This window comes from Syngnathus leptorhynchus, chromosome 1 (genome assembly GCF_054491065.1).
Source record: "Syngnathus leptorhynchus isolate UIUO chromosome 1, UIUO_Slep, whole genome shotgun sequence".
Lineage (NCBI taxonomy): Eukaryota > Metazoa > Chordata > Actinopteri > Syngnathiformes > Syngnathidae > Syngnathus > Syngnathus leptorhynchus.
Window position 1 is genome coordinate 13,336,200 of NC_141195.1, and position 18,280 is coordinate 13,354,479.

The 18,280-nt window shown below is 40.9% G+C and overlaps 2 protein-coding genes across 8 annotated transcripts in view; one reads left to right on the top strand and one right to left on the bottom strand.

Annotated features, from left to right (window-relative positions):
• Positions 1-2,311, top strand: part of casz1 (castor zinc finger 1) — a 155,802-nt gene extending 153,491 nt beyond the window's left edge. For all 7 annotated transcript variants that reach the window (XM_085917401.1, XM_085917393.1, XM_085917335.1 and 4 more), the window contains one exon: positions 94-2,311. In XM_085917401.1, the coding sequence (XP_085773527.1) occupies positions 94-1,322 (1,229 nt within the window). In that variant the 3' untranslated portion in view covers positions 1,323-2,311. The remainder of the gene's footprint in view (positions 1-93) is intronic.
• Positions 2,312-13,781: 11,470 nt separating this feature from the next.
• pex14 (peroxisomal biogenesis factor 14) overlaps positions 13,782-18,280 on the bottom strand; it is a 45,853-nt gene continuing 41,354 nt past the window's right edge. The window contains exons 8-9 of the mRNA XM_085911008.1: positions 17,769-17,860; positions 13,782-15,497 (exon numbers count right to left, since the gene is read on the bottom strand). Of these exons, the coding sequence (XP_085767134.1) occupies positions 15,062-15,497; positions 17,769-17,860 (528 nt within the window). The 3' untranslated portion in view covers positions 13,782-15,061. The remainder of the gene's footprint in view (positions 15,498-17,768; positions 17,861-18,280) is intronic.

An 18,280-nucleotide genomic window follows, 5' to 3' on the forward strand; every position in this document is an offset into this window, starting at 1 on the left:
GAAATCTCACAATGTGATTATGTAGATTGTGCCTTTACATTGAGAAGCAACAGATCATTCTTTAATGTGCATCCTCTCTTTGTTTTCTTGCAGGAAACACCATCTCCATCCCCACCGCCGCCGGAGCCAAGAAGCGCTTCTGGATCATCGAGGACATGTCCCCGTTTGGCAAGCGGCGCAAGACCGCGTCCTCCCGCAAGATGCTGGACGAGGGCATGATGCTGGAGGGCTTCCGCCGCTACGACCTGTACGAGAACTGCAAGGACTCGGGCTGCCAGTTCTCCCTGAAGGTGACCCACTACCACTGCACCCGCGAGAACTGCGGCTACAAGTTCTGCGGCCGCACCCACATGTATAAGCACGCCCAGCACCACGACCGCGTGGACAACCTGGTCCTGGACGACTTCAAGAGGTTCAAGTCCACGCTGAGCTGCAATTTCCTGGATTGCCAGTTCTCGGGCAACAGCACCCACTTCCACTGCCTGCGCTGCGGCTTCCGCTGCACCGACAGCACCAAGGTGACGGCCCACCGCAAGCACCATGGCAAGCAGGACGTGATTAGCGCCGCCGGCTTCTGCCAGTTCAGCTCCAGCGTCGACTGTGAGGTTCCTGAATGCAAGTACAAGCTCAAGTGCTCCCACTTCCACTGCACCTTCCCTGAATGTAAGCACACGGTGGTGGGGATGTCTCAGATGGACTCGCACAAGCGCAAGCACGAGAAGCAAGAGCGGGGCGAGCTGCCGTCCGTGTCGCCCAAACAGGAAGCCATGCACCACCTGGGCCCCTCCGCCGGTACTCAAGCCTCCATAGCTCTGAACGCATCCCGCGGACTGACCCACCCTGCCAACCACAGCAGCGCCTCCTGCATGCTCTACTCGGGCGGTGGCGGCAGGGCGGAGTACAACCACCCGTACCCGCAGTCCACTATCAGCCTGGACGGCTCCCTCAACCTGGGCACCGACACCAGCAGCTCCCTGTTCTTCCTCAAGAACGCCACCGGTCTGGGTCTCAACGACTCTCTGGACCTGAGCAAGAAGATCCACCAGGAGGCGGCACGGCACACACCGAGCCACAGCGCGCCACCGGGCATGCTTGCAGCTCAGGACGACACCTCCGGAACATCCGGGGAGGCCGAAGATGATCTGTCGCCCGAGGAGGAGGCGAGGGCTGAGGACGAAGAGGATGAAGAAGAAGAAGAGGATGACGACGATGCGGAGGAAGAACTCAACACCGACTCAAATGATGATTCGGTGGCAGAGCCCGAAGAGAAGGACAAAGAGCAGAGTTTTGATGCTTCCGTTCACCACACTGACACTTCCTAACTGGAAAAACAAGATGGCCACCCCTGAAAAAAATAGCGACTCGATGTATGATGAACAAACAAGAGTGAAAGAAAGCTCATCTATCATGTTTCGAGACTTCACATGACAACAAGGAACAATAGCGACGAGGACAATAGAAGGAAAAAGAAGATGATGGCCCAAATATGATTTATGATGATGTTTACAAGATGACCAACATTATTAATTCAATAATGCATTAAAAGATATGAACGGAGACACATGGAATTGGGCCCTGCACGCTTTATACGTGGGAGGAGCAATGTAAAGCATTTTACTAGACATCGGTCTTTTTGTGTGCGTGCATGTTTGACTTTAATTTATTGCTATTTTTATTTTTCACCTTTTTGTGTGGAAAAAAGACAACAAAACTCTCTATATAACTATCTATGTGTGTGTGTGCGATGAAAGAAAATGAACTTTGGCCCACCCCAGATGGCCTGTGGAGCCGAGCACACGCTTAAAAAACAAAAAAGGGAAGTGAATCACTAAGGAGGAACAGGATGTGTTCAAACATTTGATATTTTTCCCCTGTATTATGTATTATTATAATTCTGAGACACCAAGAGATTGAGGGAGTCTCACTTCTCTCACACTCTCTAAGACGTTGGACTTCTTCGTGGGAGGCGTGCAAGCGAGCCGCCTAGTTGTTCCGAGAGGCCGCTGAGCTCAGCCTTGCTCATTCGGGCTGACATTCTGCTAAAAAAGGCACCAAATAAACAGCCTGTGTAATTTGGATCCCCTATCCCAGCCAGCCAGCCACCCACCCACCCTTGATAACCACCAATTTTGGTGGAGGAAATCAACTAACTCTGTGTGAATAGTGCACTTTTCTACTAGCTAACCATGACGCAAATACAGTGGCGGTGGATGACTCGTGTTTATTTTTTTTATTTTTGCATTACCATATTGTTTTGTTGCTGTTAGTGAGAAGCATATCAATCTGTAAACTGAATTCATGGAAGTGTGTGTTGGGGGGTGGGTGGGGGTGGGGTCCAAGCGTTGATTAGATGTAGCGTGGGAGGGCGGGAGGGAGGAAGGAGCATCAGGTAGTGTATTTAATGTTGGAAAAATGTACAGACCGAAACTGCCTCAAACGGCGTTACGTTTCTTTTTTTCTCCCCCTTCCCTTGCTTTCCTCGCTGTCATGGCTGTAACAGTCGAGCTCTGGTTGTAATGGTTTTTATTTAATATTTATGTGAACTTCCAAAAATGAGAATTTTTAGGGTGTTGCACTTTTTAGTTTAATTTTACCATCTGGGGATTTTAAAAAAAAGTATATAAATGAAATATCTTTTTACAGGGAAATTGCTTTAAAATTATGTTTTAGTTCACTTTGCTTTAATGCACAAATAGATGTTAGTGTGACAAAAAATGTTTTGTGATTTATTTAAAAAAAAAAAAGCTGTTATGGTTTTTATTTTGCTTTTTTTGATGGGAAACTTTGGTAAGCAAATGTGTGTGCCAGACAAAAAATGGCAAGCTTGCAAGAAACACTAATATGGACTGTGATTTTAAGTTTTAAACTTTATGGCGATGCTCTTATTGTAGTGCTAAATTATGACTCTGTCACTCTGGTTTATATTGAGCAAATATGTATGACTGAGGAGTGGACACACTGGGTATAAATGATCTCCTGAGCTTGGCATTGGAAATAAATATCCATCATATAGGGAACTATGTGTGTAGATGATTTTCCTCCAACTATTGTTTTAAGAAGAAAAAAAAAGAGGCTGTACAGTATTTTCCTCTGTAAAAAAAAAAATAACAAAATGCTCTTTGAGGAAATTTTAAAAAGAAAACCATAAGAAGGAAAAAGTGAATAAAAGAAGAATACAAATAATGTCATAGTTTGCTTGTGTGTGTGACATTTCTCAATTTTGACTGGTTCAGATTTTTTTTCCCCAAACGGTTCATACTGAACATCATTGGCTTCCGTTATTACCGTAAGCATTTTCACAAACAATGTCAAAGCTCAAACTCACTGATTAGAATGTGTCTGATTTATTTAACAATGTGTTTTATTCATTTGCCATTTCTGTGTGTGCTTTTTTTTTCCTCATTAACTAAACTATTTTGTTTGTGTTTTTATTTTGTAGTTTGCTGTGGGCATGCCTCGTTCACAGACTGTCTCCCAGAAATCTCTTGCAAAGCAAGAGATCTGCCTAGATTTGTTTTTGCATCTATTTTGTTGTCGTTGTTGTTTGTTTGTTTTTCTTTTGTTGACAACTGTAGGAGCTGGGAGACAATAATCACTTGAATTTAGTTTCTACGTTTGTATGTGTGTGGCTGTAAAATTGCAGGATTTGTAAAAAGTTGGAAATAAAGAAAATATATAATGACGACATACAGAACATGTGGTGCTTGTCAGAGGGCCTTGGGGGGCTTGATGAAAGCAGGGCAAAAGGTTAAAGCAGTCCACTTGCTGCCTTTTTTGTAATGTCACAGACACTACTGAAGTGTGTGCCTGCGTGTGTGAGTGTGTGCGTGCATGTGTGTGTCTGTGTGTGTCTCACGCTTAAAACACACCAAGTTCCCCAGCTGCTCACAGCTTCGATTCATATTTCATGACCTTGTGCCCTGCTTTGTTCTACTATAAACCCATCTGGGACATTTTTGTCTCTGTCTCATTTTCAAGAAAAAGAAGAGGCGAGTAAGGGACAAAAAAAAGAAATCATCTTCACTCACACAGGTGAAACAATAAGCAATATTTGTCAACATCAGACATAGATTAGGAATGAGATGAGAAGGGTAGAATGAACCTTCTGAATTTATAATCTCAAGTGAATAATTTCATTCAATTGTCAAAGTATCACCTCTTAAACCTTTCATAGGTTGTGACTGGTTAGTGTTAGATAAGGTTAGGGTTTGGCAGCGGATATTTAAACAAAAATGGTGGTGCAACACACGTTGACTCGCTATCACGTCAATCAAAAGCATATTACGTTATCGTCTGTAAAACAACAACTAACACGATTGCAACTTCTGGAGGCATCTTTGTTCTGAGCGCAATTCGCATGGGTGGGATCTTTTTCTTTGTCTTTGGTGATTTGCTTTACTTTTTAGAATTAGCACGAAAATGAAGTGGTAGTGGTGACTCTTTTTTGGTATAATGTATGATACCACCCCCGATGGCCAAGGTGGGCACAGCAGGAGAAACACAAAGTACGGAACTGAAGCATTAAATCATAGTGCACAAACCGTTCAATTCTTTACATTCTAATTAATATTATTAATCTGTGTTTAATGTGCAATATTACATACTATTTTATGAATAAAACATTACCAAAACGTATTCGTTTTTTGTTGGGGAGGATTAATAGTATTTCCGCTCATATCAAAGGGGAGATATTGTTTTTGATGAAAGCCTTATGGAGTGATTTGATTGAACATGCAGCTCAAGGCACCACTGTTTCTGTGTCTGCCTCATAGTCAGAACGATCCGTGTTTGTTTGCTTTGATTGTGATATTTGGCAAATAAGCCTACCTTTAATTTTGGTTGAATTCTAAATTGAAAAACAATAGAGGTTCAGCTTGGGAGGTTCGGCATCAGAAATGTGGACCATTTAAAGGCCTTCTACTGCTAACAAGATGGTTCTGTCGGGGGTTGGTGGTAGTTTAGAGGACATTATGATTTTATTGTTTAGTTAGTTTGAGGGACACATTTCACTTTTCAGTTGCCCGTGTGCCAAGTGTGTGTGTCTGTCTGTCCCCTCGTCTACAGCTGTTGCCATCCTTTACTTCCTTGTGATGTTTTTTTTTCCCCAATAAAAAAAGCAGAGAAAAGGAGAGGTAAAGACATCACCATCTGCCCACCAGCTGGCATCCTGTAAGTAATCATCAGATTAAAAAAAAAAAAAAGAAGATAAACATGAAAATTATATTATACCAAAACCAGACGGAAACAACCTCTCAATCATGCGCAGGCTTCTACTGAAAATATTTTTAAATGAAAAGTTTAAAAGGAAGAGTCTATTTTCTAATCTGGAAGCCTTTTGCTTTATGCAGTTAAGCAGAAAAAACAAAGTAAGTGTTTAGCTTTTTTTTTTTTTAAATATTATGAGTTGTGAACTAAAAGCATTTTTTATTCTTGTGAACTAAACCACTCATTCTGTCACCAATGTAGTCACTGTGGTGTGTTCTCTGTGGTCTATCTATCTATCTATCTATCTATCTATCTATCTATCTATCTATCTATCTATCTATCTATCTATCTATCTATCTATCTATCTATCTATCTATCTATCTATCTATCTATCTATCTATCTATCTATCTATCTATCTATCTATCTATCTATCTATCTATCGATCTATCTATCGATCTATTGATCTATCGATCTATCTATGCAAAAATGACTTTCAGCCCATTTGTTCATTTCATTTGGAGACATCTTGCAGCACCAGTTTTACATGTAATCACTTTCTATGCCAAAACATTTTTGAGCAAGAGTGAAACAACATTCTGGGCTCAGAAAGCCGACTGACAGGTGTGTGCTACATGTGGTCACATGATGCCTATAAGGCAGATTAGGCCCCAAACAGATGAAGCACTGCTTAATGGCAGCTTTTATTAAGTTCACAAAGCGTGGAGGGAGGGCGGGCTAACATAGGAAAAGCAGGTGGCCGAGCATGTGCTCTCTCACACGAACACAGATATTGTACAGTTGACTCTGACAAGATTTATCAAGATTTACTCCAAGACTCCCTGCATGCCTGCCTCTGTGGTGATCTGGGTTAGGTGAGCTGGAGAGGCTCCAAGAGGACAGGGCGCCAGTGATAAAATCTGAGTGTTTGCATGTGAAATTGAAATCAAAACCATGCCAATTGTCACAGCAAACAGTGAAAAGGGTGCGCAGGCCTTCAAGTAGAAGCAATGGACGATTTTCCTGCCAGGACAAAATAACTGCATTACAAGAGTAACTGGGCGTTCTCAAACAGTAAGCCAGTGTTTACTGACACATGTATCAAATGTCAAAAAAAAAAAAAAAAAAGATCTTTATAGAGTGTAAGGTCTAAACAAAAAAGATCTGATCTTTATAGACTGTGAGGTCTATAAATGGTTGAATGGTTTTCAGCCTCTCGCCCAAAATCAGCTAGAAGAGCTGCAACCTTTCTGACCCTGAACTGGTTCCGCTAAACAGATGGGTGGAACTTTGACTACACAATATGGAACAGCATTTTATCACTTGTACAAAAATGTATTATCCTTGACAAATTCTATTCCAATATATTCACATTGGGTTCCTTGAAGATTCAAATAAACAGCTAGCCTCTCACTTTCCTGGCATAAAAAAAAATAAAAAATATGCTCATCTCTAATTGTTTTATTTCTCAGACCAAATCATGGCCACAACTACCTCCACTGTAGTTGTTCTATATTCTTTTGAATTGAACAACCCCGCCCATCATAGGATTGTGGATTTCGCCCCATCTGCTTTGTTGCTATTGATGATGCAAAAAGTGCTTAACGGAAGTGGTGATGCGATTTACTTGACTTGCAGCCAACACATTTGCCCATCCTTGACCGTCCTTAAAATCTTTCACGCGTCTATATTTTTGCATGCATATGGGCTTATATTGGAAAGCCGTCAGCCATGCACGCACTGAAAAGGGCCTCTTCGCCATTGGTAGCAGCTGTTGCTGCTGACGCTCCTTGCAGGAAATGGCAACTCGGACACACATTCATCCAATTTGCCGTTAACGAGACCTTATTGGATGCAGGGACACAGGAGTGCATGCGGCTTTGCCTTATGTGGTCGTGTTTGGACGTGCTGCTGCTTTTCGTCAACGTGTGAGAGCGCCTCACTGAGTTTAGAGTTTGAGTCAAGTTGCTCTGCTTTGTTGCAATAAATCACCGCCAGCTTTCAGCGAGATAAAGCTTTTTAATGCAAACTTGAAGTGTGTCAGTGAAGCTGAAATGAGAAGAATGCCCTTGGCTGAGCAACTGCCACAAGTACAATTATTCACAAGAACGTCACACTTGGAGAATGAGAAAAATGCTGTTTCCGTCAAGTAGGTTGTTCAGACATGTTTTTATTTCCACGAAATCGTCCACTACCCAGTGCTAATATACACATGTACCTTTGTGTGTTTTATCAATCCATCTTCCTTCTTTTGGTTGTGCAACTGTAGCATGTTTGGCTTCAGGCTGGGTGACATTTTTTTCAAAGTATTCCCTTAAACACCCCTCCCATTCCTGGAAGTGGTTTACATTTCCTTCGCTTAACAAAAAAAGTCATCTTTCAATCTTGGAGCGACACGTGACACAGCATTCTTGACACCCTTTTGCTGGAACATTCCGTTAGCAAAACTAGACTCTGTGGGTGAGGAAATGTTGAAAAGCAGAAAAAACTGGATTCACTTCACACAAAAGGACTGCTGCCAAATGTTTGACAGTGTCTTGCTCAACACGTCAACTGATGCACTTCTCAGACAAAACATGACTCTCTGACTTTTATCATAAAGGCATTGGTCACAAGCAGAAATAAGCATTTTCAGTTTAGAAAAGCAGCTTTAAAATCTAACTGTTTTACTTGGGCTGTAGTCAATCGATATCTGATGACATTATATACACAAAGTCCTTGATTTCTGATAGTCCCAACATTTGGCATTTTGAGGTTACAGCAGCAGTCATCGGGCAGTAGGCGGGGGACACCCTGAAGTGGTTGCCAGCCAATTGCAGGGCACACAGAGACGAACAACCATTCACAATCGCACACACACTTATGGAGGGCCAGAGGTGGAATCGAACCCGCACCCTTCTAATTGTGAGGCAGTCGTACTAACCAGTGCCCCACCGAGCCGCCCCCTCACAATAATATTATGGATATTTAATAATATAATGGATATTTCTGTTTTGAGTTTTACGAAGCTGTTAGGGGGTATTGTAATGTAATTAATGCAGACTCTGCCAGCAGAACAAACTGCAAGTAGCAGGCAGCAGCTTGAAGCAAGTGCAAGAAATAAAGGCTACAGTGGTTGGTGCCACATGGCTGAATCCGACCTCATCGTCACAAGGTAGGAGTGAAATTGGAGGAAAAAAAATAGTAGCAAAAGCCAGAGGAATATTCCACTGGAAGTGCCACAGTGAACTTCGTCCGACTGGCAAGTGAGACCTCGCTTACTGCTTTCCTGGCAAACGGTGAACTTCTTAAGTGCTAAGCTGTAAATTTGCTTAATTTGACATGAGTCTGGGGAGAATGGGATCATTTTCTTGCAGTGGAATAAAAAAAAAAAAAAAATCTGGCAAAGAGTCTGACAAGGAGTTGGAGGGCTCCAACGTGGTGTTTCTGCTGCAAGATGATGGCTGTAACACACAGCGGACAGTGTTTGAAGGAGCTGTAAAACCACTCCACTCTGGCACAAGCCTACTATGACTCACTGCAAATGAAAATGATGAAATTGAACATTCCCACTTGAGAAACTTGGGGTGGGTTGAGTACTGAGCTTTAAACCCAAACACTCTGGGCGGCAATTTGTTGCTGTCATTGTAGACAGGAAATACCTTGTTATATTCTTCACTCATTTACATAAATACAGGTTTCATTCTAAAGGTCACTGGTGTGGTAACAAATTCTACTATTGACGTGAAACACGTGGGTCAAAGGAAAGGAAATAGAAACACAAAATTGTGAAATTTCTTCCATGTCTATTAACATCCCTAAACTTTCCTTGCAGTGTCTGAGCAATCGCCACTGGTTCGGCCGTACCTGACAATTTGGCGGCTGAATATAAACTAAACTTTACACCTGTTGGAAACAGGTCCAAGTTGTGGCAGATGTAATGGGATTTGTGGGAATTTGATCGAGGTGCAGGTAGACAAATTCTGAGCTGTGTGGATAAGTGGGATGGATGTCATGGTAGTTCAATCAAACACGATAACAGCATGGATGGAATCCTTTGAATCATTATGGGAATCAATTAATTGAACACATGATGATGATGAATTTATGGACAGGCGGTCTGACGGATGATGATGAATGGATAGATGGATGGATGGATGGATGGATGGATGGATGGATGGATGGATGGATGGATGGATGGATGGATGGATGGGCTTGGTTGGGCTTGGTTGGGTGGGTGGGTGGTTGGATGGACGGACGGATGGAAGAATTCATGAATGGATAAATAAATTAATTTTGCCTCAGAGCGCAAGCTTGGCCTTTAGTAAATAATGCTCATGTAAACTGAAACAAAAAATGCAAAATGGAGCAATGTATTCTTAATATAAATATATATTTTTTTCTTTTTAGGAACAATATAGTGTTACATGTAGCATCTTTGGATAAGTGGAGATTAGGACGGATTTGAGACAGAGAAGAATCTGAGAGGAGAAGCACTGTGTTATTTTATCCCCCATCCACCCTCCCTCCCTCCCACAAATTAAAACCATTCCCAGGTGTCTTAGCCCTCCAAATATTTATAGGGTCAATTGGACCTTATTCATTGTTAATCATCTCTAAATCTCTTTATTTCTTCTGCAGTGTACAACAACAATTTACACAGGACAGACTGAAATGTGTATATTGTCATGTCTGTCTTTTCCAGTTGTCTTAAATTAAAACAATACATTTACTTTCTAATGCACTTTTCATTTCAGACAAATCTCACAAAGTGTAACAGTAGGTTACAAACAGATTGCAATACAAACGGCAGACTTTAACATACAGTGTGTATACCTTTGAAAGAATCTCGTTAAAAATAAATTGATTTAAAGAAAACCTTTAAGGTTAAAAGAATTAATATAATAGTTTAAAATTTGTCTTAATCATTGAAAGACTTCTAAAAAGCCTTCTGAAAAAAAAAGTCTCTCCAAGACCTCTACATTTTGTGGAGTCCTCTGTTTCGTTTAAGGATCAAATTTTAAATTTGCACGTAAACAGGTCTTTGAAATGCTTTGCTCAAAAAATGGAATTACGAATTACAGAACATTAATGTTTCCTGCAGAACGTTTTGGGGGTCTGTATATGAGCCACTGCTCACTGGAGAAACTGCAGCTAGTGCAACACCCCCCCACCCCGAAAAAATATAAAAAAAAATTCTTCTTCTAGGATGTTGCCATGTAAAATTAAGTTAAATGCGGTATTCTGGCTATGGTGGCTGTGCAAGTGAATGCTACTATGTAATGTTATTCTGTATCATGTGGTAACACTGCAACTCTTTTAGCACTCTTTTGGCAACTTTTGGCACGTTAGTAGCTCCTGCTAGTATGACCACCTCTTGCAAGAAAAGAATATGCTGGATCTTCACCCAGACATAGTTGCCAAGTCATGGGTGAAGGAACTCACTGCAATTATAGTAGCCTAACTGTTATGTCACAGGAAGGATATGTGGCTCATTTCAAGACACATTTGCTGACATAGGCAGCTCACAAAAGAATTACATGGTTGTGTCTTTTCCCACTTGGTGGGTGGTCAGGCCCTCCTGAGTCACATTGAGTCAATTTGAAGGATTTTGAATGTAGCTTGGGTGGAGGGTGTTTTCCCTTTTCAGTTTGTGAAAAATCAAATTTGAACAAAATTTGATATTTGATTTTTTTTATATATAATTTCTTTCCACAGTCAATATTTTGTGAAGAGGGGTTGACTTTAAATCTTTCCAAAAGACTCTTCGGAGCCTCTATGGTGCCCCAATGTCCAACTTTAAAAATATTCGCTTTAGAAGAACAGCTGTGACCTTCATAAAGAGAGCAACAGGTGTAAATCACATGTGCGCTAATCTTCCACATTGTGGTTATTGATAACAGACACTGCTCAGGCTGCAGTTAAAACTATGTAATTTAATATCGAATACATCAGCAGCGTGATATTTGTAGCATGGAAGATGCAAAGGTTGGGAAGATTCTGTAGACGCTAATTATAGAAAAAGTCCATCAATCACTGAGGGGTTTTGTTACCAGAAGAATTGTGTCAATATTGCAGACCTACCTAAACAAGACATTAGGAGCACCATCATGGGATTTAGGGTCTCTCTCTCTCTCTCTCTCTCTCTCTCTCTCTCTCTCTCTCTCTCTCTCTCTCTCTCTCTCTCTCTCTCTCTCTCTATATATATATATATATATATATATATATATATATATATATATATATATATATATATATATATATATATATATATATATATATTTTTTTATTTTTATTTTTTTTATTTTATTATTTTTTTTTTAATTCTGTTTTGGAGGACAAGCTCACTGAGAGTAAGACCTTTTTCAAGCGGCGAGTACTAGGACCTTAGTTAAGCTGGAAGGAATTGCAAAAAGCTGCAAATGGTCGCACAAAACTTTTAGTCTTTGAGTCCGTGTGCCTCCAGTTGTGTGTGCACACTCTTGCAACCATATTTCTACCTCAAACAATTGAGACGTAGAGGTTACTGGTCACTTTAATGGTGGAAGACGTTTTGGGATTATTTGTCTTGACCTCATATTTAAAATCATACGGCATGTGAAATTCACTTCAGCTGAAGCGACCTAATAAGGTCGCTGACCTATACAGTGAAGACAAGTAGGCCCGTGTGATCTCAGTGCAGATAAAGTGTGAACAGCATTAGTGCAGACCTTGTGTCTTCATCTTGTGTATTTTGTTAAATATTTACAAAACAACACAAACAGCCATTCTACACTACACATGCTAGACCCTTTGTATGCCCCCACCTTCTGCTAACGGGTCAGTCCAATATGCGCAAACACACCTGTTGCTTCAGTGCCGCCTGCAGCTGCAGTCTCTCCACAGGCTGACAGGCCTTCTCTCAGCTAATCCAATCTGTTCACAACAGCATCAGTGATTTATAGGCTACATTAACTCGTGTTTTTTTTTTTTCCATTCACGGTTTGTTTCTACTCACCCTCAACACGGTGTGATGGCTCATTAGAGTATTGGTGACAAGAACCGTGTCATTCTTTTACCTGTCTATTAGGCGGGGAAAGCAAACGCCGTCGATGGAAGAGTCCTTCTCCCCGTGCTCTACATTTGGATTTGAAAAAGTGCCAGAACAAAATAAAATGATACGGGCTAGACAGAGGATTGGGTGTTTAAATAGAAGGTGATGACAAAGTGCTTATAAGACTTGAGCATACGCTAATTGCGAAGCTCCTGGACGACCTTGGATTGTCAAATGTTCCCCTTTTCACAAGGAAGGAGCCAGTGTCGAGTAGCCGTGCAGCGTTCCACAGACACTTTTAGTGACAGTCATGAAATGTTTTTTAAAAGGAATTCTTACATCACTACTAAGACACTTTTGAGGAAAGTCATCAATCACTCACACAGAGCAGTTACAGAGGCAGAATGACACTGGTTTTGACATTGGAAGGTTTCTCATTTCACCACTGACACACATTTAAAGGGTAATGAAAGAGGTGAAAGTTTACGCAACAAGTATACACTACAATACTACAGTTAAGGATACATGAAAGAAGCTTTCAGAACTACATGAATGAGGCGGGTAGACTTATATTAGGGTTCATACCAAGTCTAGTAGTCATCTGAGCATCTGTTTGGGGCAAACAACGCATGCATTGATCCAAGGAGATACTCAGCTCTCTAACCTGCTGAGTGCTCAGTTCCAGCGAACAATGGAGTCCACAGCACGTCAATACACCATCCTATTGAGTGCTCTCCGTTTAGCAGCATGATTGATGAGGTAAAGGGTTCCAGCCGGGGAGCAAAATAATGTCAAAACCGGGGTGGTACATTGAGCAAACAATTTGTACCAAATGAGGGAGAATGTAGCACAAACAGCGACATCAAGCGTATTTACACTTTTACACTTGTTAAGTGGTGTAGATGGAAGCTGCATCATGAACAAAAATATTAAAATACTGCCAGACACTAAATGATGTACAAGTGGATTTATGACAGTCGGTCTCTATAAATTTCAGGTTGGCTTCAGCTCCAGGGAGAGGTTAATGGATTACAAAGGGATGCAGTATCGAACCACAGAGAAGTTTACATAACTCATTGATACATGAAACACTGTTGATCATTGAGACGCCGATAAATGAAATTCATATTCTTGAGCATGCATAGTAATGTTGAGAATGCAACCTATAGGCAAAAAAAGTGAACCCCGCAGTCAGAGGGTCATCCTACCCGTCAGAGTGAAATGACAAATGACAGAAATTGAAACTAAATAGTGCTCGGCGAAATAGATTCGAGTAATTTTCTTTATCTGTTAGGCTTATTTGCATTGAAGTGGGCAAGTTCTCCTCGATTACCTCATTTAGATAAACACAAATACCACGGGCGCACCGAGACGCATTCTACTTTGCGTCGCAGTTCATGTCGCATTTCAACATCCGCGCGTGCTTTTTGAATTACATGCTATCTGTTTCCATTTTTACCGGTTAGCGGCAAGCAAAGGTGACGCAATCCTACAGTCAATTCGGTCCAGAGTGTATAGTAGCCCAAAAAGTACAAATTAGCAAAACAGCACGGGAATGAACACATACTTTTTTTAATCATTGAAAACCATTTGTATTATTACACATCCTTTTAAAGAAATTACCACGCATGTTAATTTACATTGCAGCATGTCGTGTTCAGATTTCTTATAAGCTTTAGATAGAGCCAGAGATTCAAACATAACAGTGGTTGGTCAGAAGCGCTATCACACATGTGCTGTGCGTTGCTACGAAGGCCATGTGATGGGAGATGAATGTGGTACAAGAGTCGAGATTTATCCTGTCTTCTCACTCACAGACCCGTCTTGAGTTGCAGACAGTAACTAATTCAATCAGTCAAGTATTCATTTATTACTTTCCTTTTCAATCACGGGACATTTTCATAAGCTTCCGGCATCCACCTCCACACACACACATATGCTGAGAAAACAACTGACACAAATTCTGCATCTGTGGCAGCCTTTGGTGTCTTACTGCATCATAATAACAAAATACAGGCACAGTTTTCAGTAAAGATTAGTCACTGTGGGAGGGCCTGCTTAATTTGGACCGGGGGGGCTTGTTACGGAAAATAACACAATGCAACCGGGCTTTCTGTATTAGATTTGCGTTTTTAGCCTGCTTGACATTTCAAGCAGCATGAACTAATACATCTGTTATTTGTTGATCATTTGATTATTAACATACTTCACAAACCAAATCAGATGCTCTGCTGGAGATGCAGATCGAGTACGGCACATGAGCCCCCCCCCCACCCACTTCCCCCTCACCTGCCACGCACAAACAAACACCTTCCATGATTCGTAATTCCGCCCTCAGTGAAAGTGAAAAGCAACGGAAAAAAACATTTATCAACCATTCTCCTCTGGGCACCCAGACACTTGCATAGAACAAAGCCACTCATCACATTCTAATCTTGAATTTCAAGGCTTTTATTTCACCCAAATGCAACCGCGTTGGCCTTGTGAATTATTGACAGACTGACAACAATGCGGAAGCACAAATAAAAGAGGCTAAAAGCTACGTCCCTGCTCGGGATTGTCCTTTCCAATTGCCATCAAAAAGAAACCCAGCTAATGCTTCTCTGCAAGCAGGAGAGTAACTTTTGAAGTGAAGAAATGAACATGATTCCTAACCCACAGCTGCACCACGCACTAAACTGTGAATGAGATGATGGAATTGTTTAATCTAAAAGCATTTATACTGCAGTGTCGAGGTTCCACTGAATTTGAAGTGTGACTGAATAAAGCAGAAGCCCACAGGAAATATGACAGAAGCAGAAGGAGTGTCACAGACAGGCGGGTGAAGAAGAGAACTGAACAGGTGTCTAATCCACCGCATTTTCATTGCCAGAACCCTCTGGCCGCTTCAATTTGTCATCTTGTTTGTGGATCTGTCCATCTCCACCTTGATGATCCTCAGTCTGCATGCTTCGACCCTCCACTTCTTCCTTTTCCTTGCTAACGTGGTCATTCTCTTCCTCCTCTCCCTGCACTTCCATGCGAACCTGGTCTTTCAAGGCCAAGGGCGCTGCCGCGTCGAGGCCTGCGACATCACCGTTGACACCGAGTGACCCTTTCAGCACATCCCGCGGGCTGAGGCATCCATCTTTCACAGGGGACGAGTTGGCTGACTCATTACTGACGGGAGAGATGTCGCTGCTGCTGTGGTTGCCTGACTGGGAGCTGGATGCTGAGGGTTCTTTCAAGGGAATCTGCCATGAGGGGATCTTAGATACAGAGGGGGTGGAAGGAAATTGTCTCCTGTGACAGAGAACAAAAAAAAAAAATCACTTATACACTTGTTTCATATTAAAAGGAAGTATGATTGTTTAATCGTCGTTGGGCCAAGACTTAACATTTGGCATCATATCATGCGAAACTTCCGCAAAAGCATGCAAGACTTAAAACTCTCTCTAGTGATCACATTTATATCCAAAGAAAAGTCTGTGGCAACGTTCAAGCGTCATGCAACAGATTGTCATCAAATTCTGAGATACTACTGTTCTGCACACAGTCCTGTGATTGGCTGGTGATGTAAGATTTGTAATCACATAACATTTATAGGTGAGCAGAAGTATTGCAACAGAAGTGAAGAAGACTTTGGATTCATTTCATCATCATTTGATTTTAAAAACTGCATTAATCCTGTGACCCATTGGCATTGCCAACCATTTGTTTTCTTTTTTGTAATGTTGTTCTATGCGTTTACTGCAATTTTGATCAGGTGTTTGTTTATTTTGGATGTGGTGTTTTGACCAACAGTCTCTTTTTTAACAGGTAAAATTCATGCGCTACAACTTTTTGCATCTTGCCTGTGATGAACTCCTTTGTTGTTTTGGCTAATTATCTTGCAGCATGATGATCTCACATCTCTTCATTGCACATTCCAGCCAGGCCCTCTATTCTTCTTGTGCAGAAGCTGTACTTTTGTTTGTGACATTCACTCACCTGTGGTAGTTGCTGCTGATGTCACAATTCTTTTCAGGCCTTTATTACATTCAAAACTGTTTCTTTCATCAATTACTGCTTTTTTTCTTGACTCGCTCCATTCATGGTCTGTTAGAACATAAGTGGTTTCTTCAAAACGGTTGGAGTGGCTATAGCCAATGTTTGTGCAATAAGGTTATTTTAATGTTTCATCATATCTTCACAATTGTTCACCAAGATGAAAAATGGGTTGATTCAAACAAAAAGGTATCGTGTTGTAAGTAGTGTATCAGATCCAGATGTAAATATCTGGGAATAAAAGATGAAACGTTGGCCCACATTCATCATACTCAAATGTTTTCAGTCTATGACGAAAAACAATGCAATTTATCCTTATCTGCCTATCTGCTTCATTACTTCATAAGGGGCATCTATGGATATGTAATCCTCTTAAATGGACAAATTGATCTTGGCTGTATTATGATTATTGGAAGGATTCTGTGTTGCAGTTACAGTACAAGAGAAAACACTTTTGATCAGCCGTTTCTTTCCAGCTAGTGTTTCCCTTCACTTATCCTTAACTCTAACAAATGAGTGAAAGTAAGATCATAGGAGTAATAGGTGTCTTGTTTACCCATAAAAGTATGAAAATAAAGAAGCCGGTGCTGAAATGCTGATGACTGCAGTATGCTAATGCAGGAAGGCAAGTTGTGAAATAAAAGCAATGGTGCAATCTGTAACCTCTAATGCCACAGTGAGACGATACCCCAAAACCACTTTTGACATTTATGGTTGTCTAAGTGTGCAAGTAATTTGGAAGACCATATAATCTTTTATTAATTCATACCTAAACGCAAATGTTTGTGTGATTCCTGGAGCAGTACAACAAGTTAAAAACAGGCTTAAGACTGCTGCATGATAATTGTTCACAAGATGACCATCTATGCGACCAGTGATGTCAACATGAACATTTTGCATGATTCCATTTTTAAAGTAACATTTGAGAGCTACCATCTTACTAGAAAATTATAAAACTAATAATGTATGATGGAAATGACCACACTGCATCTCACTAGGGATCCTCCAAAAGTTAATATTTATAAAATGTATGTGCCATACAAATTGTAAAAAAAGAAAAAAGAAAAAACAGGTTTCAAGAGAAAGGTCAGCTCAAGTTAACTATTGAACCTATTGAAAAATAAGATACCATTGTGGGCCATGTTGTGATCCATCACAATTACTAAATTTGAACATGATGATTGTGACGTGTTTCACATTTACAACTATGAACTGCACATTAACTAATTGACTGCCAGCCCAGCTAAAAAGGATCTTTGACATCTACGTACTGCCGTCAATGGCAGTGAATGGGTTAAAAATATATTGACACATACTTGGTGAGGATAGATGATGAAGTACAAATATTGTGATTAAAATGTATTCAGATGTGTGTACAAGCGATTCAAAAGGGTTGCTCCTGTTTAATACAGTCATGGGTTGTATAAGTGTGCGCGCGTGTGTGTGTGTGTGTGTGTGTGTGTGTGTGTGTGCGCGTGTATGTGTGTGTGTGTTCGCATGTGTGTAGGAACTGAAAAACTTTGTTACCTGCTGAGCAGTAAACCCTTCAAAGAGACTATCTCAGCTTTCAGCTCTCCAACTGTTTGGTTGTCCAGGATGCGACTGGTTGCAGATGCCGCCTATAGGAAAATATAACACACAATGCATACAGCTAAAGTCAACATGCCTTTTTCATCAACCTCTCCATTGTCACTTAATACAATAGGAAATCATTTCAAAAACAGCTTTGTTCAAAAAAGACACATCAGCTATTGAGTAAACAAACATGGCAAACACAAAAAACCTCACGACTCGTGTAGGTTGTCATGACAATCATCTGTCACCTCGGCAACCTCTCCATAGCTTGTGACTTGGGACAAACAGTCCCACGACAGTTCTATTCATGGCCTTTCACAGTGTGAATCATACTGTTTTAACACAAATTTCCTGACTATCTTGAAAAGGTTAAGGCAGTGTTCAATGTTTTAGATAGTGGCCACGTTCATGAACGCTTTACAGTGTATCAAATGTGTTTAATACATAGAAAATACATGGGTTCG